This window comes from Panthera leo, chromosome C1 (genome assembly GCF_018350215.1).
Source record: "Panthera leo isolate Ple1 chromosome C1, P.leo_Ple1_pat1.1, whole genome shotgun sequence".
In the NCBI taxonomy this organism is placed as follows: domain Eukaryota; kingdom Metazoa; phylum Chordata; class Mammalia; order Carnivora; family Felidae; genus Panthera; species Panthera leo.
Genome location: NC_056686.1, coordinates 51,017,921 through 51,044,836, shown reverse-complemented (window position 1 = coordinate 51,044,836; position 26,916 = coordinate 51,017,921). Strand labels below are relative to the sequence as shown.

The window sequence follows — 26,916 nt, the reverse complement described above, 5'->3', positions numbered from 1 at the left end:
ACTTTAACCATTAAGTATATTGTTTGTAGGCAGATGCTGTAGAAAAGGGAAGGAGAAGAAAAGATTTGAGAAGTATTTAAGAGCATGAATAGGTCTTAGCAACTAATTGTATACAGGATATAGTTTATATGTTTGTGGGAGATTCTGGCTTTATTTTTATGAAGTGGGGTGGAATTGAAGATACATTTATCTCCTTTTGGGAAGATTGACTTTTTACAGTAGAGGTTATCTCCCCCCCCACCCTCAGTTTTTTTTTTAGTTGCCAATTTCAGATCAGTGTTAATTTTTTCAAATGGTAAATTTTTAAATTCTTTTTGTGTGTAGTTATAAGATGGTATGTTCTATGAGGTAGGCAACAATGTTATCACCATGTTTTTAGTTGAGGAAATTGAGTTATGGTGGAATATTCTAGATCAGAGTGATGGAGACATCCACGTCCCTTTCAAATAGTGCTTTCTAAATCTTTGACTTATATGCTATTCCAAAATTGTGTCAGATGGGATACATGAGTCATCGAAATCTTTTTTTCCTTATCCTCCCCCAAAAAGGAACTATGTCTTAAATGTTAAGTGTATTATATAGAAGGATTTCTGTTCTTTGGTTTTAACAAATCAACCTCTATCTGTTTTTGTTTTCTTAGACCTTTAGTGGTTACTGGTCCACTGTGAACCTAAATTCCTGAAGAGTTCAACACAGGCTAACTGATAAGTGACAGGGCCTCAGACAGGAGTTTTATTTGGCCATCCTTGAAAGATAGGAAGCAGATCATAACAGTGGTGGTGGTTGTAGTTACAGTGCTCCTATTAATATGTTAGTGTATACACTAGACATTTTCACTGAGTATCTTTAGCTGACCTCATAGGCTAGGTTTTTGAGACTAGAGAACTCATTAATATGAACTGTAGCTAGAATCATCGACTTTTGGAAACTTACTTCCAAGGAAATAGGCCTTAGGAGCTTTGTGGATCTGAATACAAACCCTGCCTCTCTACCTTTAATGAGCTTGGGAAGTTACTTTATTTTTGACGTTTATCTAAAAATATCTGTTTTTTTCTGACTATAAAATAATATATGGTGCTACAGAAAATTTGGAAGTACAAAAGGCCCAAAAGAGAAAATAAGGATCATTCATAATTTTAGATTTAGACAAAAATCTCTAATGGAGCTTGGATTCCAGTGATAATCTTTGCAAAAACTAGAAATAGCCTAAATATTTACCAATAGAGACTGCTGGCTAAATATGTTCTGGTTTACCCATATCTTGACCTCTGTAGCAGGTAAAAATTAGGAGAGCAGTGTTTAAGAGTGGGGCTCCATGTTCAGATCTTGGTTTTATTCCTTATTAGTTATGTGACCTTAACCTCTTGATGCTTAAGTATCCTGATATAATGCCTACTTCATAGAGTTTTTCTGAGGATTAAATGAGGTATAACAAATCTAACCCTTTACACAGTATCTGGCACACAAGTTGTAAATGCTTGATAAGTAGTGTTAGACCATTACTAATTTTATATGCTGATATGGAAAGATTCCCAAGATATATTAAGTGTATAATATAAGGTATCAAAAAAGGTTTTTTATTGTACAGTGTCATATGTGGACATTAAAAAGTAGATGCATCTTTTTTTTTTTTTTTTCTTGTAAAGTTTATGTATTTATTTGAGAGAGAGAGAGAGAGAGAGAGAAAGAGAGCATGCAGGGGAGGGGCAGAGACAGAATCCCAAGCAAGTTCTGCGCTATCAGCAGGGAGCCCAGTGTGGTACTCAAACTCATGCACCTTGAGATCATGACCTGAGCTGATAGCAAGAGTCAGACGATTAACTGACTGAGCCACCCAGGTGCCCCGTCACATCTTTTTCTTGAAGGATACCTGATAAAATATTAAGTGGTTACATTTGGGGAATAGAACTGGGGATTGGAGATGGTAGAGAGATGTACCTTTTGTTTTTATCTCTTTGTGAAATTTGAATTTTTTAATGCCAGGTACATACTCCTTTTGTTTACTGTCTTTTTTTTTTTTTTTTAATTTTTTTTTTTTTGTCTTTAGTTGGAGATAGTATTTTTTTTACGTTTATTTATTTTTTTGAGACAGAGAGAGACAGAGCATGAACGGGGGAGGGTCAGAGAGAGGGAGACACCGAATCCGAAACAGGCTCCAGGCTCTGAGCTGTCAGCACACAGCCTGACGTGGGGCTCCAACCCACGGACCGTGAGATCATGACCTGAGCCGAAGTCGGCCGCTTAACCGACTGAGCCACCCAGGCGCCCCTGTTTACTGTCTTAAAAGATGTCTTTCTGGGCCGCCTGGCTGGCTCAGTCAGAGTATGTGACTCTTCATCTCAGGGTCATGGGTTCAAGACCCACTTTGGGTGGGTGTGGAACCTACTTCAAAAGATGCCTTCTTTTATAGAGTTGTTTCTTTTTTTTTTCTCCAGGTTGGAAAATCGTATTTCCTCTGCTTCTCATAGTAACTTTATTTACATAATTGTAGGGTTTGAACATAGTTCTGGAACCAGACCTTTGCAGATATGCTAAAGACATATTAGAGACTATTTTGAGATAAGTGAAAATATCATATATCTTGTTTAAAAAGAAGAGTTTCACATGGAATAGAACATTGTGTTTCCGTGTTTCACTTAGCAAATGGGACAATAATGATGTCAGCAAGGTTCTTAAAAAAAAGGTTATATATTTAGATTTCTTCTGTGGATTCAGATTTCACCCCCCTGTCCCCCAGCAAATATTTTCCTGTTTGGCAGTAATAGATAAAAAGTCATAATTCCTTGTCCTTTCCCAATCAATTAAAAACCAACCATACTTACAAATTAGTCTTCTGTAAAAGGTATTTGGAAGTTTCATAAACTGAGTAGTCTCAAAATTCATTCTTACTCCCTATCTCCTTTTCTCTGTTTGTACTCTTATACCCATGTCTCCATTTCTCTCTTTCTCTCTCCATTGTCTCAAATATGAGGTTGTAAAGATTAATAGGATATAGTCCCTGTCTTCAAGAAGCTCACATCTGTTGTTCCATTCTAGCATTCTTACCTAACTACTTTCCTGTGGGGAAGGAACTATGAAAATTTCTCTCTATTCCCATTTTTTCACTTCAGCTTAAACATTTATTAAGTACTCAGGATATGCCAGGCACTCTGCTAGAGGGTGCAAAAGTAAATGAAGTCCCACCTTTTACTGCTTGGTTTCTTGCAAGGAGATTGGTAAATAGATTTCAAAACAATTTGATAGATGCTATGTCTGCGATATTGTTTGGTTATCACAAGGAGATAGAAAAGTGCCACCAGACAGAATTAAAGAATATACATTTTCTTTAATGGCAGAAATTAACATGCTTTGAGACATTTGTACAAAATAAGAGCCAGAATAGCATACTCCAATCAGAAGTAAAGTTTCCTTGTCCTCCCTAATTCCTCAAGAAATTGCAAAGGTGCCTCTGAAGACTGAGAATGTGCCAAGCCTGAGAAGCCAAGTTCTCAAATCCTTCACTGTACCTTTTTTTCTTCAACCATACTTTTATATAAAATTGGAGGGTTGCATTAGTATTCCAGAAGAACCTGCCTTGCAATTTATGTGCTTCTATCAAAGAGAATGTTTACAAACATTTGGGCTTTCCTACTCTTGAAATCAAACGTTGTCAGCAAGGCCAGGTTCTTAGTCCATGGTGAAAAGCAGTGTGGCTGGTCTGCTGCCTGGCTGAATTAGCCTCCTGGAAACTGTTTGCTTGAATGTATATGGATGAACACAGAGTACTTGGAAAGGACAGAGGAGGAGTATCTAATCTGAGTGGAACAGAACAGAAATAATCAGGCAGGGCTTTATAGAGAACATGATATGCTTCTCGAAGGGTATTTGCCTCATCTGTACTCCATAGTTAGTTAGTTTTGTCCATTGGGGTAGATTGATAATAACTGAAGAGTTTAAAGCTAAATTGCTGACATCATTTGTATCTTTGAAATATAGGGACATTTCTTGGATTACTATAATAATACTGTTACACACATTAAAAAATCAATAATTCTTCATTGTGTTATACCTTGTCCATATTCACATTTCTCATTATCCCCAACAATGTGTTTTGTAGCTAGTTTGTTCAAATCAGGATCCAGTTAGGAACCATTCATTACATTTAGTTTTATCTCTCAGTCTTTTTTTCTTCTTTTAAGTAGACTTTGCTTTTTTCATATGATGTCTTTTTTATGCTAAAAGTTACTCTGTCTTTAGATACTCATCATGCTAATTTGTTGAAGAGACTTGTGGTACAGAATGACCTGCCTTCTGGTTTTTGTCTGATTGCTTCCTTTGGCACTAGTTTGTTTTAGTGTTCTCTGTATTTCCTGTAAACTGGGTGTTAGATGTATAGGTTTGATTTAATTCAGGTTAAACATTTTTTTGGCACAGATACTTAGGAGGTAACACAATGTTGCATTTCTTTAATCTGTTGTTTTCTTTGTTTTTTCTAGTAAATTTTGATTTATCCAATGTGACTGCTACTCCTAAAAAAGCCTTTATTTGCAGGAGGTAGGCAGTGGCATTGGATGGTAATGAATATTAAAAAAAATTACAAGTAGAAAAATATCACCGTGCATTATATCTAAGGTAAATGCTTTGTGTTACTTGATATGTGTGTATATATACACACACATCATACACGTTTGTATTTGTATGTACAGAGACACATATATATACAAACACATCGACACATACAGACATAATAGATTGCATATATACTGGATTGTGATGTAAGCCTTATTTTGTACTCTGGGTCCCATTCAGAAAAGTTTGACAATCATTAGAGGAACTGACTCATTGTTTGTGAGCTATGCTGTGTCTCTGCACCCCTTGGAGTGAGAACAGCTTATCAAGGTAAATTCCTATACCAAAGGTATAGACCACTATTTACTGTTCCACATATTGGGGAAACCATGTGTGATAACACAAACAAATGAACCAACGGCTGTCATCAACCAAACTACATATTGTGTATTGTTAAAGGTTCTTAAACATACTCCTTTGAGTTTCCTAATTCATTTCAGGAAGGATTCAGTCCACTCCATCTTTATGTTGCTACTTGCAAACACTTTTGCTTTGCTAGTTCTTATAGTAGATCTTCATACCTTTGTGGAAAGAAGTCCTCTTCAGATTTTGTTCTGCCTAGGTAAACCATTTCCCACCTGATGTCTCCATTTCTTGTCTGTGCTTTAGATAGATGGGCCACACGTGGCCATCCAGGTACTCTGGAAGGGTTTGGAGGCTCGTAGACCTTTGTACTCTTCCTCCCCTTAACGTTCTTCATATAGAGTGGCCAGAAAGTAACTCCTATGTTCCATAGAGTGTCAGGGGCTTATAATTAAAGAGAAGGAAGCCTTCAGGGATTAATATGGGAAATCCCTTAGCATTTCCACAGTCTGTTGATACCAGTGAGTGTCTTGGGCTTTTCATCCAGCAGGAAATGGGGGACATCATTTTTTCCACATTAAGTGCTTCAAGCATGTCATACTGCAGAAATCCATTTGTATTTGTCTCTATCTCAGACTGTGGCTTAAAGAAATCATCCTGAGATATGATCCTGCAGTTTGGGAGATGTTTCTTAGCCAGTGTTATCTTCCTGCCATTTGTCACACCACTAATTCCAATGACAAATGTTTTCATAATTACTTTTGAAAATCACGTCTTCCTGAAGTTTCCAGGTGCCAGTTTGAGTCCTCCCAGGCAAAGCGGCAGAAATGCTGGCCAGGTGCATGCCTGTCACTGACCCACCGCAGCCCCCAAAGATTGCTAACTGTGAGGCTCACGGCCCCTCTTTCCACATCCTTACCGGGTCAGAGGTGGCCTAGATCTAATCGATTGTTTTTTTTGGTTTTGCTCTTCATTATCTTTAATGCCAACTATACACAGTGGTACAACTATGATTCAACCCGTCAGTCACCAATCTTGGGTTTGGATAGTCATAACACTGGAGTATCTGTCAGCTGCTCTTTTCCATTTTCTTTTGGGGATTTTTAGCTAGTCCTTTTTTGCCTTGTCTCTGATGTATTCTCTTACCTGATATATTGCCTGGTGTATCCTTCTACCCTTCCCTTCTTCTCTGACTTTTATGTTATGTATAAACAGTGCCAGTTCCAAGAGATCTTATTTTCTTCTTTGACATAGAACATTGTGGCTCTTTTCTGTGACTTTATAGGAAAAGCTCAACTAAGCTCTTTTTTATTTTTGTCTAAACTCTCCTTACTCCTTTTTTTTGTTAAATTGTATTTATTTGTTTTTAGATTTATTTTATTTTTTAAGTAAGCTCTATGTGGGACTTGAACTTAGAACCCTGAGATCAAGAGAGGTTAAGGTCTACCAGACTCCCCTCTCCTTACTCATCTTTACTAGGGTTTTACTTCTGATCCCATGAAGAATGACTAGAGATGAGAGAGGCCCAGATTGGTCATTCTGGAAATCATAGTCAGATGGGGCATCTGAAAGTGGGAGGAGATTAGAAGAAAGATTAAATGCAACATAATTTCCTTCAGGATGTGAGTCCTTTGTTGGTTATTTCCAATATCCTATGGTGAATGACCTTAGTGAGTGCTTTCTCTTGTGAAAATTATAATGCCTGTTGACATAATGAGGGAGCTTGTGGAAATGGAGAGAATTGATAAGAAGGCAAATAGGTCAAGTATTCCATCATGTTCTTTTGGGTGGGGAAGACGGTATTCTCTCATAATTTAGGAGCATGAGTACCTATGGAATTTTTGATTTATTCTTTCCACTTTGCAGTTAATATTAATAGCTTATTAGAAGTAAAAAAGGCTTCCCTGTATTTCCCTGCTATAGAGCTATCACTAGGAGTAGGAAAAATAATTATTGGAAAAAGCAATCTACAGTAGTCTCCCATTATCCACAGTTTTACTTTCCGCTGTCAACCTTAGTCAGAGAGCAGATGATTCTCCTTCTGACCATCCAGCATGTCTCATTTTAGTAGTAGCCTAATGTCACGTTGTAGTGCCTACAGCATTCACCTCACTTCGTCTCATTATGTAGGCATTTATCATTTCACATCACAAGAAAAAAGAATACAGTACAATAAGATATTTTGAGAGAACACATTTATATAACTTTTATTACAGTATATTGTTTAATTGCTCTATTTTATTAGTTATTGTTAATCTCTTTGCCTCACTTCTAAAAAAATTATTTAAATTCAAGTTAGTTAACATACAGTGTAGTACTTACATATAACACCCATTGCTCATCCCAACAAGTGCCCTCCTTAATACTCATCATTTGTAAATTAAACTTTTTCATAGGTAGGTATGTATAGGAAAAAACATATAGATAGGGTTCAGTATAATCCAGAGTTTCAGGCATCCACTGGGGGTCTTAGAACTATTCACTATGGGTAAGTAAGGACTCTTTTATGATAAAGGACTTTAACTGATATAGGAACTATATTTATTCAGCATTTTTTTTGTCTTGAATACTTCGGGCCATAGTGTGGTTAAGAGATTTTATTTCTTGGGAAAATTTTCTCAGTACCATTCCATGAAATCTTTTCATGCAGAGGGTCTCAGTATGAATACATCCCTTGTTTGGGCAATATTTTTATTGCTATCATAGCCCATATGGAAATGGTTTTTATTTTCAAGTTACTACTAATTTTGTTTTTGGGGGAAATTTTGTCATATAGAAATAAGACATATTTGTAGCATGGGGATTATCTTTTGTTGTATGTCTCTTTTAATAAAGAAAAGATCATCTCTTTTTGAGGAAACCATATTTCACTTAAGTTTCACTGCTTAACATCTTCTGAAAACAGGATATGTCTTCCACTTAATTGATGGTATGGTGGTTAATTGGCAATTTTTTTTTTCTTAGCTGTACATGAAGTAGTAGCAGGTCTTAACAACTAATGACATCCTGTGTTTGATAAAATTCAGATTACTCATGGTTTAGCCCCAGAAATAGTGAGGTAGTGCTGAGATTGGTAGACCGAGTTGAACAGCTCTGAGGAAGGGAGACACAGAATATTTGTTCTATGTTGCCTTACGAAAAACTTTTTCATATTCTCATCTAAGTCTTAAAAGAATCAGGAGATTTTAAGGCCTTTAAACTAAACACAATAGTGAGCACCCATAATATAGGCTTCATTAAGAGGACTAAGGGAAATTCTAAACTGAAGTGAACTTTCTTGTCTTCTCACATCTGGTGGAAAGTACAGAGAATTCCCTTCTATATTTCCCCAGCAAGTTTCCCTTGTTATTAACATCCTGAGTTAGTGTGGTACATTTGTTTTAATTGATGAGCCAATATGGATACATTATTATTAACTACAGTCCTTAGATTACATTGGGTTTACTCTTTGTGTTGTACATTCTGCAGGTTTTAACAGATGTATAAGGAATCTATCTACCATTGTAGAATCATACAGAATAGTTTTGTTGCCCTAAAAATTCTCTATGCGCTATTTATTTGTCTCTTTTCCTCCCCATCCCAACCTGGGCAACCCCTATGTTTTTTAATGTCTCCATAGTTTTGCCTTCTCCAGAATGTCACATAGTTGAAGTCCTACAGTAAGTAGACTTTTCAGACTGGATTGTTTCACTTGCAGTATTCTTTTAAGGTTCTTCCATGTCTTTTGTCACTTGATGTCCTATTTCTTCTTGTTGCTGAATAATATTGCATTGTATGGATGTACCACACTTTGTATATCCATTTACCTACTGAAGGATAAACTTCTAGGTTCCAGCAGTTATGAATAATGAATTAGTCTTTTATAACACACAAAAATGTTCTAAAGTACCTCAGATCACTGAGGTAATTCAGTATCTTGAGATTTAAAGAAAAACTTTTTCACCTTTGTATGAAAAGTTTCTAATTGAGTAGTAGGCTCAAAACAGTGCTTGACAAATGTGTGGAATGATTGAATATGAAAAAAGGAAAGGGGTATGGAAGAGAAGAAAGAGGGGAAAGATTGTATCATAAATTTGGATAATTTTTGGAAAATAAGATTTTGTAGAAATTCAGCTGGAAATTTGAATGGGGACCAAGATGCAAAGGGCTCTGAATTCAGAGCATGAGAACACTGCAGGACGCAAGTATCATCAAGCTGGCCCAGAAACCAGGTCATTAGACCTGTTTCAGCTGATTTGCAGTAAAATGGTAGGAGAAAGTAGGATTTAGATTTTGGAAAAGAGTAAAAAAAAAAAAGCAAAACCCAGAAGGCTAGTTTTGTAAAATAAGGAAGTGGCCAGTTGGTGATCGTAGTGTAGAAGTTAGATAGTGACTACAGAAAGTTAATTGCACAAAATCTATGGATAGTGGTGTTTATTTTATGTTGTGTTATAATTTCTTTTTTGGGGGGTTATAATTTCTATTTAATAAAAATGCTACTAATGCAGGGAAGTTATTTATTGGATTTGGGACTCACTGAATATTTTGCTTTATAGTTTTGGAAAATGTAAGGAAAATGGGAGACTAATGAGGTATAAAGTCATTTGAATTTCTTCTTTCTTTTTTTAATATTTATTTATTTTTGAGAGAGAGAGAGAGAGAATGAGCAGGGGAGGAGCAGACAGAAAGGGAGACACAGAATCCGAAGCAGGCTCCAGGCTCTGAGGTGTCAGCACAGAGCCTGACCTGGAGCTCGAACCCACGGAATGTGAGATCATGACCTGAGCTGAAGTTGGATGCTTAACTAACTGAGCCACCCAGGTGCCCCAAAAGTCATTTGAATTTCTAAAATATTTCTGTTTCAGGAATGCTATTTCAGTAAATTTGAAATACTAGTATGCCCCCAAGGGTCACTAACCAGCTTGAAATTGTAGAACTTTTAAACTCTAATCCGAATTCAAATAAAGATTTATCTGTTGTATTATGGTAATTCTTTTGTGATTTACTTCATTTGTCAAAAAGTTCAGTAATATTGTATATTTCATAGGGCTAACCAGTCACCTGTTTTGAGTGCCACATGCTAAATATTTTAGGGAAAACAATGGTGAATTAAACACTGCCTCTTTTTATATAGAGTGTATATAAAATGTGGAAAAAATAACTAGGAAGGAGGAAAATGCATTAGATTATAAATGAAAGTCTTAATGAAAGGTGGAATTATTTTTGTTTGGGGTGAGCTATCATAAGTTTGTATACAGTTCCTGTCATTTAGGTTTTACTCTTAAAACTAGTTAAGAATTGAATTTGTGGATACAGGACAGAAACAACATTGTGGAAAACAATTTATGTTCACTGACAAGAATTTGGGAAAGGACATGCAAGGCTGGAACCAGGTGATTAGGGTCAGATCGTGGAAAGCCATTAATGCCATAGTATTAAGGTGATTTTCTGTTACTTAAGTAAAAATAGGGAATAGTTTTCTGGGGCATGAATGAAGAGCTAACAATATTAGATAGGAAAGAAGAGTTTTTTTCTTCCTAATTCTTTGTTTATAAAATATTTTAGAATTTTATATCTTTTAAGATATGCACATTTTAATATATATATGTTATTATAGCTTCTTGTTCTGTCGTAAGCCAAAATATGTTCCCTGAAATGCCATATACAAAAAAAACCTTCTGTAAGTTGGCTTTCACTTTTCTGTCCTACATCAGCATAAAGATGTTGTACTGTAATTATAGGCAGTATTTACTAAAATATCTTACAAATTTATGACCCTATTGATACTCTGAGATTTTGTTGGTTTTTAAATGGATATTTAATATACTTAGTTTCTTACCATTTTAAACTAAGTTGTTTTCTTTTTAATTTTTTTATATGTTTATTTCTTTTTGAGGGAGAGAGAGACAGACAGAATGCAAGCAGGCGAGGGGCAGAGAGAGAGGGGGACACAAAATCTGAAGCAGACTCCAGGCTCTGAGCTATCAGCACAGAGCCCTATGTAGGACTCGAACTCATGAACTACAAGATTATGACCTGAACTGAAGTTGGACGCTTAACCGACTGAGCCACCCAGGCGCCCCGGTTGTTTCTTTTTAAAATAATATATTTGCTTTCTTTGTTGTAGAACTGTGGCTGCTGAAGTCAGGAAGCAGATCTCTGGACAATACAGTGGTTCTCCCCAACTGCTCAAAAACCTCAACATTGTTGGTAATATATCCCATCATACCACAGTAAGTAGCATATTTAAAATATGGGATGTTACTGGTGTGTTACTGACGAGGCCATGACAAAATAGTGGAAAGACAAGACCAATGGATTTTGGGTTCCATCAGTAGTCTCATAAACTTACTTGTTGCTACCCCTGTCTTTCCTGAAATTTGAGTTGGAGAATAATGTTAGGAGGTGTGATAGAGGTGTTGATTTCTGAGTCAGCTTTGAAACTTTACATTCAGGATTTATCAACTCTGGAACTTTATAGGTAAGACTTCCCAGATCCAAGTTGATTCATTACAGGAACCTTTAGGAATCTGTTCTAGAAATAGTTACTGAAGGCAGCATTAGATAAATATGTGGATTTGTAGTATTGTATGTCCCCTTTAATAGAAGGGAATATACAATTATTGAATCATTGCCTTAACCAGGTGCTATGTCAGAGACATAAACATGTTTTTTTCTTTTTTTAAAGTTTTATTTATTTATTTTGAGGGTGAAAGGGGGGGAGGGGCAGGGAGAGAGGGAGAAAGAGAATCCCAAGCAGTGTCTATGCTGTCAGTATAGAGCCTGATGGCCTCCGTCTCACAAACTGAGATCATGACCTGAGCCAGAATCAATAGTTGGATGCTTAACCCACTGAGCCACCCAGGTGGCCCTAAACGTGGGTTTTCTTATTAAGGAAACTGGCATGAGGATAATCAATTTTGATAAAAAATGGATACTTATTAGAGTAAGAATATAAATTAAAACTATGCCTCTATTTGTCAAAAATTAAAAAAGTAGTTAAGAGTGACTTTTGGGGGCACCTGGGTGGCTCAGTCGGTTGAGCGTCTGACTTCGGCTCAGGTCATGACCTCGCAGTTGGTGAGTTTGAGCCCCGCATCGGGCTCTGTGCTGACAGCTCAGAGCCTGGAGCCTGCTTTGGATTCTGTGTCTCCCTCTCTTTCTGCCCCTCTCCTGCTCATGCTCTCTCTCTCTCTCTCTCTCTCTCTGTCAAAAATAAATAAACATTAAAAAAAAATTTTGGGGGTGCCTGAGTGGCTCAGTTGGTTAAGTGTCGGACTTCAGCTCAGGTCGTGATCTCACAGTCTGTGAGTTTGAGCCCCGCATAAGGCTCTGTGCTGACAGCTCAGAGCCTGGAGCCTGTTTCAGATTCTGTGTCTCACTCTCTCTCTGCCCCTCCCCTGCTCATGCTCTGTCTCGCTCTGTCTCAAAAATAAATAAAAACATTAAAAAAAAAAAAGTGACTTTGGTGGAATTATGTATTTACACTTATTTTTTTAAAGCTTATTTATTTTTGGAAGAGAGTGCGTGCATGCGTGTTCAAGCAGGGCAGGGGCAGAGAGAGAGAGGGAGATAGGATCCAAAGCACGCTCTGCGCTGACAGCAGAGCCCTATGCGGGACTGGAACTCAAAACCGTGAGATCATGACCTGACCTGAAGTCAGAGGCTTAACCGACTGAGCCACCCAGGCGCCCTATTAACACTTCATTTAGGTACTAAATGGTACCAATTATTGAAAAAAGATGGTATGACAGAATATAACAGTTTGATTGCCTTGTAATGACGTGTTTATAATGTTTGTGTTTTTAAAAGGTTTAAAGATGAAATTTAATAACAGTTACATGCTGATTGGAGAAACTTTAGAATATATGGATTTCTGGGTGATTTCAATGTACATGTAGGTGATTCTTTTAATACCCTCTCAGAATCTTGAACTCCTTTTCTGTACTGATAACCTATGTCTCGTATCATACCTCAGCTACTCACTTCCATAGTCATACCTTAGATTTGGTCATTATAAATAATTTTAACCCCTTTGTAATCTCAGTTTTATGCTTCTTACTCTCTGGCTACTACGTCTTTCTTGCTCTCTTGTTTTGGTATCCTGACTCCCAGCTGTCTTTCACCCCCACCAGAATCTAGAATCCATGATTCTACTAACTTTTTCCTGCCCCTCACCTTTCGATGTTTTCTTTTCTTTCCTTACCAAACTTAAATTATTTGTTGATCGTCATAATTACTCTCTTGCATATACATACCCTTGAGTTCCTTAACTTCTCATGTCATCAGCACACCCAGAAGTGCTTTTCAAATCCAGCTCTCTGCTTGTTTCATACCTGCACTTAGCTGAGTGTGGCTCGAGAAAACACAATCCCATTGACTGGTCTCAGTTTATGACCACTCACTTACGTTGGCTTTAACATTTCCAGGCAAATAGTATATTTTCCTAGTCCATTCATTCTCCTACTGTTTTAGTTGATTTATTTCATGCCTCCTTCTCTTAACCCCTAATTGCTGATTCCCATTTTCACTCCTAGGATGACTTGGCTTCATATTGCACTTGTGAAAATCCAAACAGTCAGAAAAGAACTTCCACATACTCCTACCAGCATTTGTGTTCACCGATTGTCATCTGTATCCATGTAGTCTACCTGTTTACTTGTTACTCTAGATGAACCACTAGTGAACAAGTGGAGGGATTAGTTAATCCCTGCTTCTCTGTTATTCAAATATAGTACTTTAAGAATTCTCTCTTCTCTTTTATCACCTTTGCTCTTTATTTTCCTGATCATTCCCATCAGTATACAAACATACTATTATTTCTCCCATGAAAAAAAATCCTGCTATTTTGCCCTACATTTCTTTCTACCTGTCCCCAGCCTCCAGTATATCTTTGCTCTTCTTTGCAACACAGTTCCTTCAAAGGGTTGTCAGAGCTCGATGACTGCAATTTTTCTTCTTGCATTCTCACTGGTAAAGTACTTTTTTAAACTACGAGAATCTTTAAACATACACAGAAATAGACTAGTGTAGACATTGTTATTTTCTTATTTAACCACAATGCTGTTATCACACTTAACAAAATTAACAGTAATTCCTTGGTATCATCTTATATACAGTACATGCTAGATTTCTTTGATTATCTCATAAATATCTTCATAGTTGGTTTATTCAAATGGAGATCCAAATAAAATTTATAGATGGGATTTAGTCTTAGATCACTTATGTTAAAACCAAACCAAAAACAAACAAAGCATTTTCTCCCTCCCCCAACAACTACTACTACTACTTCTTCTCCTTCTCCTTCTTCTTTAACTTTTTAATTTTTATTTATTTATTTTTTTGAGAGAGAGAGAGAGAGCAAAGTGGGGAGGGTCAGAGAGAGAGGTAGAGAGAAATCCCAAGCAGGCTCTGGAGTGTCAGTGTAGAGCCTTTTGTGGGACTCGAACTCATGAACTGTGAGATGTTGACCTGAGCCAAAATCAAGAGTCAGATCCTTAACTGACTGAGACACTCAGGCGCCCCTGCCTCCCCCAGCTTCTAACTTTGTTTGATTTTATGCCATTGACTTGTTGAGAAAATCAAATTAGTTGTCTTATAGACTTGCCTGCCTTTTGGATTTTATGTTTGCTTTTTTGTAGACTTGTTTCTGTATCATTTCCTGTAACTGATTAGATTCTGGTTCAACCTTTTTGAAATTTCTTCCCTTATAGACTCGTTCTTCTATCTTCTGTATTTCCTATAACTGATTAGATTCTGTTTTAACAGCCTTATTGAGTTTTAATTCACATACCAAACAATTCACCCATTTAATTGACAAAATCAGTGGATTTAATACGTTCACAGAAATGTGCAACAATCTCCACAGTCAATTCAGAACATTTTCATCACCTCAAAAAGAAACTCTTCAGCTTATCACCCTTGTATCCTCCTCTGCCCCAGCCCAAAACAATCTCTGATCAAATACCAGAATTTTTGATGGTGTACCAGAAAGGATTGAAAGAGATCTTAACACTAAATATGTCAAATTCCAACACAATGATTGTTGAAATAAGACAATATCTTAACATTGCCTGTGAGAGGTTTTGTAGTGTTTCACTATTGCTTCTCATCACCCTTTAACCCTAGGTATTGCCCAGCCACTTTCTTTTATAAAATCATGTTGCAGTCTCTTGCCTTGGGTCAGTGAATACAGGATTTTTCCTTGGAGCCTTGCAAAATAATTTATAATTGTAATCAGTTCATCATCATATTCCAAGACTAACCCAAGCATCTGTCTCTGCTGGGCATCAGAAAGAAGGGAGATAGTTGTATCAAAAATAAATTTGTTTCCATGATCCAAGTCTAACTAATACCGTACCTTGAAAGCCAGTGACCTGTGTGAGTTTGGGGAACAAGATCATTTATCCTATATTTAGTGTTTTAAAGAGAGTGTCATAGCTTCCTTCCCTACCCTAAGACTTACTTTTGATATGGCTGGTCGTTCTTTGAGGGAAGATTAATTCTGAATTAGACATATACAAGGACTCCCAAATTTTGTCTTTATTTTCAATGAATAGTCGTTTGTGACACTTTGAATCCTGAAAGGTGTGCTGCCCTGCAAGTAATACCTGGGCAGAGAAGCATTGACTTAAAAAGATTAAAAAAAAGGTTCACTTAAATCTGTCTGTCTGTGTGTCTTTGTATCTGTCTATCTATCAATCATCTATCTATCTATCTATCTTTTTGTATAGTATCTATTTGTATTGTGGTAAACTATACATAACATAAAATTGATCATTTTAACCATTTCTAGGTATACAGTTCAGTGGCATTAAGTACATTCACAATGTTGTGCAATTATCACCACTATTACTACTATCCATTGCCAGAAATTTTTCATTATCCCAAGCTGACACCTCGTACTCATGAAATAATAACTCCCTGTTTCCCTCTCTTTCCAGTCCCCAGTTATATTTATTCTATTTCTGTCTCTATAAATTTATCTCCTCTATGTACCACATAAAGTACCATCATATGATATTTGTCTTTTTGTCTCTGGTGTATTTCACTCAGCAATGCTTCAAAGTTTCATCCATGTTTTAAGACTGAAGAATATACCATTTTATGTGTATATCACATTTTGTTTATCCATTCATCTGTTGATGAACATTGGGTTGTTTGCACCTTTTGGCTGTTGGTAGTATTGCTGCTATGAATATGAGCATACAAGTAATCTGAGTCTTGATTTGCAATTTTTGGGTGGAGTACATAGACATGGAATTAGTAGATCATATGGTAATTCTCTTTTTTGGTATGATATTTTGGAACATTCAAAAGGTTTCCAATTTCTTTATATCCTCTCCTGCACTTGTTTTCCAATGATGGATATGAACTAGTATCTTGTGTTTTTGGTTGCATTTCCCTGATTCTACAAATTTTATTATGTATTTTCATTTAGTTCGGTATGTTTTTTAAATTTCACTTTTCAGACTTCTGTGACTCATAGGTTATTTGGAAGTGCATTATTTGGTTTCTAAGTGTTTGGAGATTTTCCTGTTATCTTTCTGTTGCTAATTTCTAATTTGATTATGTTATGGTCAGAGAATACACTCTGATTTCAGGTCTTTTAAATTTGTCGAGGTTGGTTTTATGCCTCAGGATATGGTCTGTCTTGGTATATGTTTTTTTGGGCTTTTTTTTTTTTTTCCATGTTTATTTATTCTGTGAGAGAGACAGCAAGTAGGGGAGGGGCTGAGGGAGAGGGATAGGAGAATCTCTCCTGGGGCTCAATCTCATGACCTTGAGATCAGGACCTGAGCTGAAATCAAGAGTCAGACACTTAACTGACTGAGCCATGCAGGCACCTCTATGCATTTTGGGGTTTTGAAAAGAGTGTTTATTCTGTTGTTATCGGGTAGACTGTTCTATAAATGTCAGTTAAATCCTGTTAGTTGATGTTGCTGTTGAGTTTTACCATATCCTTGTTGGTTTTCTCTTTGGTTGTCTATCAGTTGTCGAGAGAGAGATGTCTTGAAGTTTCCAGTTATAATTGTAGATATGTCTTATTTTTCCTTTCAGTTCTGTTAGTTTTTGTTTCACATAATTTATAGTTATTTAGTACATACACCTTTAAGATTGCTGTGTCTTCATGTTGGATCATAGCTATTATCATCAGGTAATGTCCTCCCCCCCTTTTTAAAGTTTATTTATTTATTTTGAGAAAGAGAGAAAGAGAGCGTGCACAAGCAAGGGAGGGTCAGAGAGAGAGAGAGAGGGAGAGAAAGAATCCCAAGCAGGCTCTGTGGTCCATTCTGCAAACTGTGAGATCATGACCTGAGCTGAGATCAAGAGACGCTTAACTGACTGGGCTACCCAGGCACCCTGGTAATGGCCCTTTTTATATACTACTTTGCTTTGCTTTCAAGTCTACTTAACTGATGCTAATACAGTGACTTCTGCTTTCTTTTGATTAATGTCTGTATGGTATATTTTTTTCCATTCCCCTATTTTAACTTCCTTATATTGTCTTATTTGAAGTGAATATTTTGTACACCATACAGGTGGGTCATATTTTAAAATTCATTCTGTCATTCTCTTTTGATTGGTGTATGTAGATCATTTACATTTAATGTTATTATTCTGCTAGGGCTTTAGTCTGCCATTTTAACTTTTGTTTGTTCTCTCTGTTTTTTGTTTTTCTGTTTTTTTTTAATCTTCCTGTGGGTTACCTGAACATTTTTATAATTCCATTTTGATTTATCTATAGTGTTATTGATTGTGTGTCTTTGTATAGCCTTTTTAATGGTTGCTTAAGATATTATATGCACATAATTAATCACAAAACTGGTATTGACATTTTACCAATTTAGGTGAAGTCTAGAAATTTTATGTACCTTTCCATCCCTTTACCTTTATTGTATTATATGTAGACCTCCTTAGATAAGCAATAAGAGGAGGAAGTGCCTTGTAAGAGGAAGAAATGCCTTGTTATTACTGCATATGAGTAGTCCCTATGTGGTCTCCACTGACACTGTGGGGGTGGAAGGCTCATACCTCCCAGGAGGTATGAGAATCTTAGTTCCCTCCTCTGATTTCTGTGATACCATGCTTGGTGAGGAGTGTTGGATGCCTTGTTACAGCTTTGTGAGGGTGAAGTCTAGCTTTCCACTTGGCCTTGCTTGTGTAGATAGGGTGGGTCCACAGTTTTTCACATTGTGTTTGGCTGCAGTAGAGTGATTATTGTCTAAAACTTTTCTATTTTGCTTTGTTGCCCCTTTCTTGGTCCTTTGGCTGGGAAGAACAGGATTTTGTTGGGGCTTCCGCTAACCCCAGCTTGCATCATCTTTTTTGGTGTTTCTGGTTTGTGAGCTTTTCTAGCTACAAGTCTGGAGTACATAAGGCAAAAAGAAATTTTAGGTAACCCACTGTTGTGCCATTCCTTGCATTCCAAGATCCCTGCTGATTTGCCTTTTTCTCTACCTTTTAGAGTCTTGAAAAAAATGTTTATTTTAGAAAGAGAAAAAGAGACAGACAGACAGGGTGTGAGCAGGGGAGGGGAAAAAAGTGAGAGGGAGACACAGAAGCTGAAGCAGGCTCCCGGCTCTGAGCTGTCAGCACAGAGTCTAACGTGGGACTCGAACCCACGAACCATGAGATCATGACCTGAGGTGAAGTCAGAAGCTTTTAACCAACTGAGCCACTCAGGGGCCCCATACAGTCTTTTTTTTTTTCAGTTTATTTATTCTGAGATAGGGACTGTGCATGAACAGGGGAGGGGCAGAGAGAGAGGGAAAGAGAGAATCCCAAGCAGGCTCCGCACTGCCAGCATAGAGACCAACACTGGGCTCAAACTCATGAAACTGTGAGATTATGACCTGAGCCGAAACCAGGAGTCAGACGTGTAACTGACTGAGCCAGCCAGCTGCCCTTGGAGTCTTCTGATGTTTATTTTATATAGACTGTCCAGGGTTTGTAGTTTTAATTAGTGGGAAGAATAGGGAAAAATATGTCTACTCCATCTGCCAGGAAGTGGAAGTGTGTCTTTTGTGACTTTGAGTGTTTAACACTTTTTAATGTGCTAACTGGCCATTCCTCTATCTTCCTTTGTGAATGTCTTATCAGCTTTTCTCCCCCATTTGAGAGGTGGTTTGTTCTGTTATTATTGAGATGTAGGACTTCTTTTTTTTTAATACTAAAAAAATTTTTTTTTAATGTTTATTTATTTTTGAGAGAGAGAGAGACAGAGCATGAACAGGGGAGGGTCAGAGAGAGAGGGAGATACAGAATCCGAAGCAGTCTCCAGGCTCCGATCTGTTAGCACAGAGCCCGACATGGGGCCGAACTCACAAACTGTGAGATCATGACGTGAGCCGAAGTCGGAAGCTCAACCAACTGAGCCACCCAGGCGCCCCGAGATGTAGGACTTCTTCATATATTCTAGACACCAATCTCTTGTTAAATATGTTTTGTGAATATTTTCTCTCAGTGGGGCTTGTCTGTTCATTTTCTTTTTTTTTTTTTTTTTAATTTTTTTTTTTTAACATTTATTTATTGTTGAGACAGAGAGAGACAGAGCATGAACGGGGGAGGGTCAGAGAGAGAGGGAGACACAGAATTTGAAGCAGGCTCCAGGCTCTGAGCTGTCAGCGCAGAGCCCGACGCGGGGCTCGAACTCACATACCGCGAGATCGTGACCTGAGCCGAAGTCGGACGCTTAACCGACTGAGCCACCCAGGCGCCCCTTGTCTGTTCATTTTCTTAACTGTCTTTAGATATATCAGATTTTTCTTTTATGATTATTTCTATGTCATGTCTAAGAAACTTTTGCTTACTCCCAAATCATGAAGATGTTCTCCTATGTTTCCTTCTAGCAGTTTTATGGTTTTAGTATTTATATTTATGTCTATGATCCATCTCAGTTTGAATATATTGTGATGTAAGGATGGAGATTCATTCCCCCCAATATAGATATCCAGTTTTTTCAGCAATTTGGTTGAAAAATATTCCATTTCCCTATTGAATTGCTTCTTTCCCTGTATTAAGAACACCATGATAGCATATTATGTACTTGAGAGAATAGGTAAGATAGGATGCTTATGAGAGAAAACCCATGAATTTAAGAACTTGAAGACCGACCTCCCCCCCCCCCCCCCCCCCCGCTTTTTTTAAGTAGACTCCATGCCCAACGTGGGGCTTGAACTCACAACCCTGAGATTGAGAGTTGCCTGCTCTACCAACTGAGCCAGCTAGGCACCCCTTGAAGACGCATTTTAAAATTTTGCTCTGTCATTTGTGGCTCCTTTATTTTCAGGAGTTTGACTTCTTTGAGCACAAATGCCTTTATTTGTAGAATTGAAATACTGATTATCTCTAGCGTACAGGGTTTAGGAGAGTTTGAATGAAAACACATGTAATGATAATAATAGCTACTGTCTTTGAGTGTTTATGATATGCTAGTTATTTATTGTTTTACTTAACTGTCTTTAAAATGTTGCTTTACCTGTTGCTAGTTGTTCAGTCCAAAGCAGCATAGATTAATGCACCTCTATTTAGTAACATATACCTGCAAGTCTCAGTGTTTTTATCCAGTTGAACATCCTGTGAAATTACATGTTCATATTTTCATTGTTCTACAACTGCACATTTGTTATATAATTCTTCATGGTTTTGCTTGAAAATTTTTTCTTGTGTCAGATAGGAAGTAGAGTATCTTATTAAAAAGTATAATTTCATTGTGGCTAAGGAATTCCGAGAATATTCTATTATTGCTAATAGATACTTTTACTATTAGTTTCCTGTGGCTGCTGGAACAAATTACCACAAACTGTGTGGCTTAAAGCAACAGAAATTTATTCTCTCACAGTACTGGAGTCCAGATCCTGATATCAGTGGGCAGAAATCAAGGTTTTGGTGAAGTTATATACACTCCCTTCAGAGGCTTCCTTCAGAATCAGTTCCTTGCCTCATTCAGATTTTGGTGGCTGCTTGAGGCCGTATCACTTCTGTCTAAGGCCAGAATCTTCAAATTTCTCTTTGCTGTGTCTTCATATGGCTTTCTCCTCTGTGTGGTCCAAATAGCCTCTGTCTTCATATGAAGACATATATGATTGCACTTAGGACCCACTCATATAATCCAGAATAATATCCCCATTTTAACATCCTTAATCATATCTTCAAATACCCTTTTATTTGTATTTATTTTTTATTTTTTGTCATCTAAGGTCCATGGGTTGGGATGTGGAGATCTTTGGAGGACCATTTTCAGCCTACCACAGACTGGTTTATGTAGTTTTACTAGAATAATTAACAATAACAACCAATAAGGTAAAAGCGCTGCTTAGGAACTTAGCAATGACAATTTCAAAGATATAAAAAACAAAAAAAGAATCCTTCTGAAGAGCATTTTGTCACTGTATTCTAAAACTGTTAATTATCTTTACCAATTTTATGTGAGGGGAATGGGCAAAATCTAAGCCAGAAGATTATAGTATGACCCAAAGAATAAACAAGTAGAAGGCGGCCAACACTTTGTGGTTTCTTTAGTGCATCTGGCTGAACTTCTGCTGACATTTTATTTTATCCTTTTTTTTTTTATGTTTATTTTTGAGAGACAGAGCATGAGTGAGGGAGGGGCAGAGTGAGAGGGGGACAGAGGATCTGAAGCAGGCTCTGCACAGACAGTGGCAAGCCCCATGCCGGGGTCAAACTTCCCAACCGTGAGATAGTGACCTGAGCTGAAGTCAGATGCTCAACTGACTGAGCTACCCAAGTACCCATTATTATATTTTTTAAAATGTTTATTTATTTATTTTGAGAGAGACACAGTGTGTGTATGCATGCACGTGTGTGAGTGGGAGAGGGGCAGAGAGAGAGCGAGCCCAAACGGGCTCCGAGCTGTCAGCACAGAGTCCATTATGGGGCTCGATCTCAGAAACTGTGAGTTCATGACCTGAGCTGAAAACAAGAGTCTGGTGCTTAATAGACTGAGCCACCCAGGTGCCCCTCTGCTGACATTTTAGAAGTAACGTTTAGAAATGACTACAAAAATGTGTCTTTTTTAAAATAATAAATTTCTTTTGCTTAAAGTGTAAAATTTTCACATCCACCTCTTCTTTTCTACTCACCTCTCACACCCACCCCTCTTTATAAAAATAGGTGCCCCTTACTGAAGCAGTGGATCCAGTGGATTTGGAAGAATACCTCATTACTCATCCTTTAGCTGTGGATTCTGGGCCTTTAAGGGATTTGATTGAATTCCCTCCAGATGACATTGAAGTTGTTTATAGTCCTAGGGACTGTAGAACCCTTGTTTCAGCTGTACCTGAAGAAAGGTAAGGAGACCTTTACCTATATTTGATTTTAGTGTAACTGGAAAGATTACCTTGCTTGATTTTACTTGGGTCCTATTTCTTGTGGTGGTGGTGTTTCCTATTATATGACCATGAACTGCAGCAACCAAATTCACAGACATCAATGCTTTCCTTACGAAATTACTAATGTATTTTCTTTTTTGAAATAGTGAAATGGATCCACATGTTAGAGATTGTATAAGAAGTTATACAGAAGACTGGGCAATTGTGATCAGAAAGTAAGTCATATATTTATTATAACATTAAAAAATACTGAGTAGGATGTATAAATGTATTAAGGTAGATTAATAATAATTATGAGACCTGGAGCACCTGGGTGGCTTAGTTGGTTGAGCTTCTGACTTCAGCTCAGGTCATAATCTCCTGGTTCATGAGTTCAAGCCCCACATTGGGCTTGCTGCTGTCAATGCAGAGCCCTCTTCAGACCCTCCTCTGTCCCTCTCCCACTTGCTCTCTCTCAAACATAAATAAAACTTAAAAAAAAAAAAATTATGAGACCTGAAAATTCATTTGAAAAAACAGTTGAAGAAGCAAGAAGAATCTTTTGTTTATAGATCTGTTCTGGTTAGGAGTTCTGCAATTACTGCTGCTTACTTCACTTACTTTCCTTATAAAACAATATGTTTGTCAGTAGTATTTCTGTATTATCATAGGTCATTAATAACTAATAATATATAATTATAATAACTTATAGTCTAATTCTTTTGGGAATTCATGGGTAGGTATTGATGAATAATTTGTATTTCTCAAAAAGAATCCAGTTTATTGAAACTTAAATAGTTAAGTTAAATTGAATAGCCTGTTTTCTAGATCAAGCTGTTTGAAAGGCCTCTACCCTTTATTAACTAACTAAATATTTATAGATCCTTGACCTGTACGTCTAATCAGGTAAATATTTTAAAAAAATAATGTTTTGTTCTCCCACAAAATTTATTTTTCTAATGGATGGTGTTTGAGATATCAAATCAGATTAAGAAATAAAAGTTTCCTTTGCTAATTTTAATTTGCATAATTAAAAGTCTTCATACTGAAAATTCTTAGCCTTATTTTATTTTTCTAAAGGAAATATAATGACTGAAGTAGTGGAGAATTCTGTTATGACATAGTTTTCAAAAATGAAGTTATCTGTGCTAACTTGTACTAGCAACAGTGATGTATCCTTTGCTTATTGTTTTGTCCTTATGGCTGCTGTCTTATTTCACTGGGTTTAATATTATGTTAAGCATCACTTGGGGATACTGCTGACATGCTTTTTAGTTTTAGTGTGACCTAATAAAAGCCAGTCTGTTACCCATTATAAAGAAGAGCTGTTTTTATGAACTTATAATTTTGATAAGGATTTCAATAACTAGATTTATTAGTGAATAAAACTGTTTCTCTGTCAAATAACTCAAAAATCTTTACTTCTATGCATGTATGTTGAAAACTTCTAATCAGAAATCTTAATATAATATAAACATTAATCTCAGAATCATGGAGTCTGCTACTTAACTCCCATCATGGGGTGCTGACCTTGGTTTAGACAAAGAGGTAAGGTAGTTAACATTTTTGGGTACTTACTATGTGTAGGGCATTTTATTGGGCACTTTATCTCAGTTAAGTTTCCAACAGATAAGATTGTTCAGGCTCAGAGCAGTTAAGTAATGTCTTTGAGGTCCCACAACCAGAAAATAGGATAGCCAAGATTAGAAGCTAGGAGCATCAGATTCTAATGCTTACATTTTTTCTGTTACATCAGATATTATTTATTATTGGCGGTATAGTAAATGGCAAAGGGGGTACTTTCATTGGACTACAAGTTTTAAAGTATCCCTGAAAGATAGAAGATAGGTGTGATTGGAACATAAGAAGAAACCATAATGCAGAATAATCTAAGGAGAAGATATATGAAGAAGCCTTGATAGCACTTTAAGCTCAGAAACAGTGAATTGAGGCAATGGAAGGGAGACCTCGGGTAACTGTTTGACATTCGGTTACTTTGAAATCCCCTGTACCCTGTTTATACAGGAGTGGCTGCTGCAGAGGTATCTGCCTCATTTTTAGAGCATCATTTTTAGAGCTCATTTTAGAGCATTATGGGTCTTGAGCTGTTAATATAGTGGCCAGGGTGGGCATGCCATGGAAGAAGAAGGAACCCTTCATTCCTGGAAAAGTAGATACTGGCAGATTCTGCCTGGCAGCATGATTTGCTTCTTCTCCACAACCACCGGATATGGGGTGAGCGAGGCAGATACAGTATTTCCAGACAGATATGGGGTTATAAATTTAAAAATGAACACAGAACCCCAAATTGCCAGCTATTTGATGAAGATCAGCATGCTTCAAAAGAATTATCAAACTACAAATAACAGAACTAACAATTGAAAGTTGGCAATAGAGCAGCGCCTGGGTGGCTCAGTCAGTTGAGTGTCCACCTTCAGCTCAGGTCATGATCTCATGGCTCGTAAGTGTGAGCCCTGCGCCGGGCTCTGTGCTGACAGCTCAGAGCCTGGTGCCTGCTTTGGATTCTGTGTCCATCTCTCTGCCCCTCCCCTGCTCGTGCACTGTCTCTCTTTCTCTCTCTCAAATATAAATAAACATTAAAACATATATATATCCTCAAGGAGACATGAAAGGATATGGTAATCGTGTAAAAATCAACTAGTTATCTTTGGAAATTAATATTTTATTCAGTGAAAACATATAAAAAACTCAGCAGATGGTCTTATTGGCAAAGTGGACATCATGACCAAAGGGTGGAATAGTAAGCCAAAAGGTATGGTGGAGGTAACTCTTATGGAGAAAAAAAATGTAGGGTGAGGGGGATGGGGAGAGCCAAGAAGAGGGGCTGAATTTCCTACTTTGTAGAACTAATCAGAAGAGACCTTACTAATAAGGTGAATTTGAGCCAAGACCTGAAGGGAGTAAGGAAGTGAGCCCTTTGGATTTCAGGAATGTATTAGGCAGAGGGGAGAACAGCATATGCAGAGGCTCCATACTGGAAGCCTGCTACGGGTGTTCAAAGAATAGCAAAGAGGTCGATGTGACTGGAATAGAATAAATGAGGGAGAGAATGCTGAGATATGAGGTCATAACAATGGTGGTGTGTGTATGGGGTTGGATGGGTAATCCTGTAGAGCCTTATCATAGCAACCAGCCGGAGGTCAGAGTGTTAATTTATGAGTATTGATTGGGGCACCTGGGTGGCTCAGCTGGTTAAGCATCTGACTCTTAGTTTCGGCTCAGGTCATGATCTCATAGTTCATGAGTTCCAGCCCTGTGTTGCGCTCTGCGTTGACAGCATAGAGCTTGCTTGGGATTTCTCTCTCTCTCTCTCTCTCTCTCTCTGCCCCTGACTCTCTGTCTCTCTCTCTCTCTCTCTCAAAATAAATAAATAAACTTAAAAAAAAAGAAGCTTTAAGAAAAAAGACTATTGATCATGAATCATGTCATTCTCAGCTCTTTTGAATTTTATACTGTCAATTAATTTTTTAGGACATAAAGGAGGCAGAATGCAACACATTTCTTTTGTTAGAGCAGCTTAGACATGCAACTTCACAAATTAAGACACTTTAAAAATTTCATGAAAGAGTAAAACATCTGCTTTTGAGTAATACCTTTTATGTTATTACATTGAATATCGTTATTTTAGTTCTTCCAGAGGAAAATGCTGTCTTTTATTTTGTGATTATGCAGTGATATGATCGTGTAGCTGCTATTTTAATATCTTTAGCAACAAGACACAATATGAATGACTCATATCAAGTGTGATTCCTTACTATTTCATAAATTCACTGGTGGCAAGAACCATATCATCCTCTGGTAATCATAATTGTTTTTGCTCCAATTAAAATTTTCCCCAGTTGGGCTATATGAAGTGTGGAACAATAATTGCTCTTGGATTTTGGTGTCTGTTGAATGCTCTTGGATATTGGGTTTTTAGGCAAGAAAGTTACATTAATTTCAGAGTTATTCTAAGTCTAATACATATATTACGTAACAATATATGTTACGTAATATATGTATGCAGTGGTGGAGATCTTGCTGTTTTTTATTTTAAAAGTCTGCAGCCTTAGGGGCACCCGGGTGGCTCAGTCGGTTGAGCATCCAACTTCGGCTCAGGTCATGATCTCCCTGTTCCTGAGTTTGAGCCTCGTGTCAGCTCAGAGCCTAGAGCCTGTTTCAAACTCTGTGTCTCCCTCTCTCTTTCTGACCTTCCCCCACTTGTGCTCTGTCTCTCACTCTCTCAAAAATAAAAATAAACATTAAAAAAAAATTTTTTAAAGTCTGCAGTTTTAGCTTGTTTAAGATCATTTATACATAATGAGATATAGGAACTTTTTTGGCTATTTGAAATTTTAAGATTCAGTGCTTTATATTTTTCTGCCTTTAAAAAATTTACATTGTTATGAATGTAATACATATTTTCTACTCTCTCATTTTATTCTTTAACCTGGTTTCTCATTCTTTCTTTTTACTGAAAAGAAAAAAGTTCTCTGAATTGAAAGTACAACTCTGAATTGAAAGTACAACTTAAGTTATATATACATGGTTCCCATGGAAAGAAGGAGAATATAGTTTACTTCTGGAATCTCATTATCTGTTCTCTAGTTGAAATAAAGGAACTGTGAATGGAAGTCTTCCTAATCGATCACTCTGGTTAAATGTTTGACACAATCAAAACTGCTGGGATGTA

General features: G+C 37.1%; 1 protein-coding gene and 1 pseudogene across 8 annotated transcripts in view; one reads left to right on the top strand and one right to left on the bottom strand.

The window, feature by feature from the left end:
• DOCK7 (dedicator of cytokinesis 7) overlaps positions 1-26,916 on the top strand; it is a 229,138-nt gene that overhangs the window by 14,137 nt on the left and 188,085 nt on the right. For all 8 annotated transcript variants that reach the window (XM_042951975.1, XM_042951973.1, XM_042951972.1 and 5 more), the window contains exons 2-4: positions 11,018-11,123; positions 22,027-22,202; positions 22,391-22,459. In XM_042951975.1, the coding sequence (XP_042807909.1) occupies positions 11,018-11,123; positions 22,027-22,202; positions 22,391-22,459 (351 nt within the window). The remainder of the gene's footprint in view (positions 1-11,017; positions 11,124-22,026; positions 22,203-22,390; positions 22,460-26,916) is intronic.
• On the bottom strand, positions 5,072-5,664 carry LOC122227459 (annotated as a pseudogene).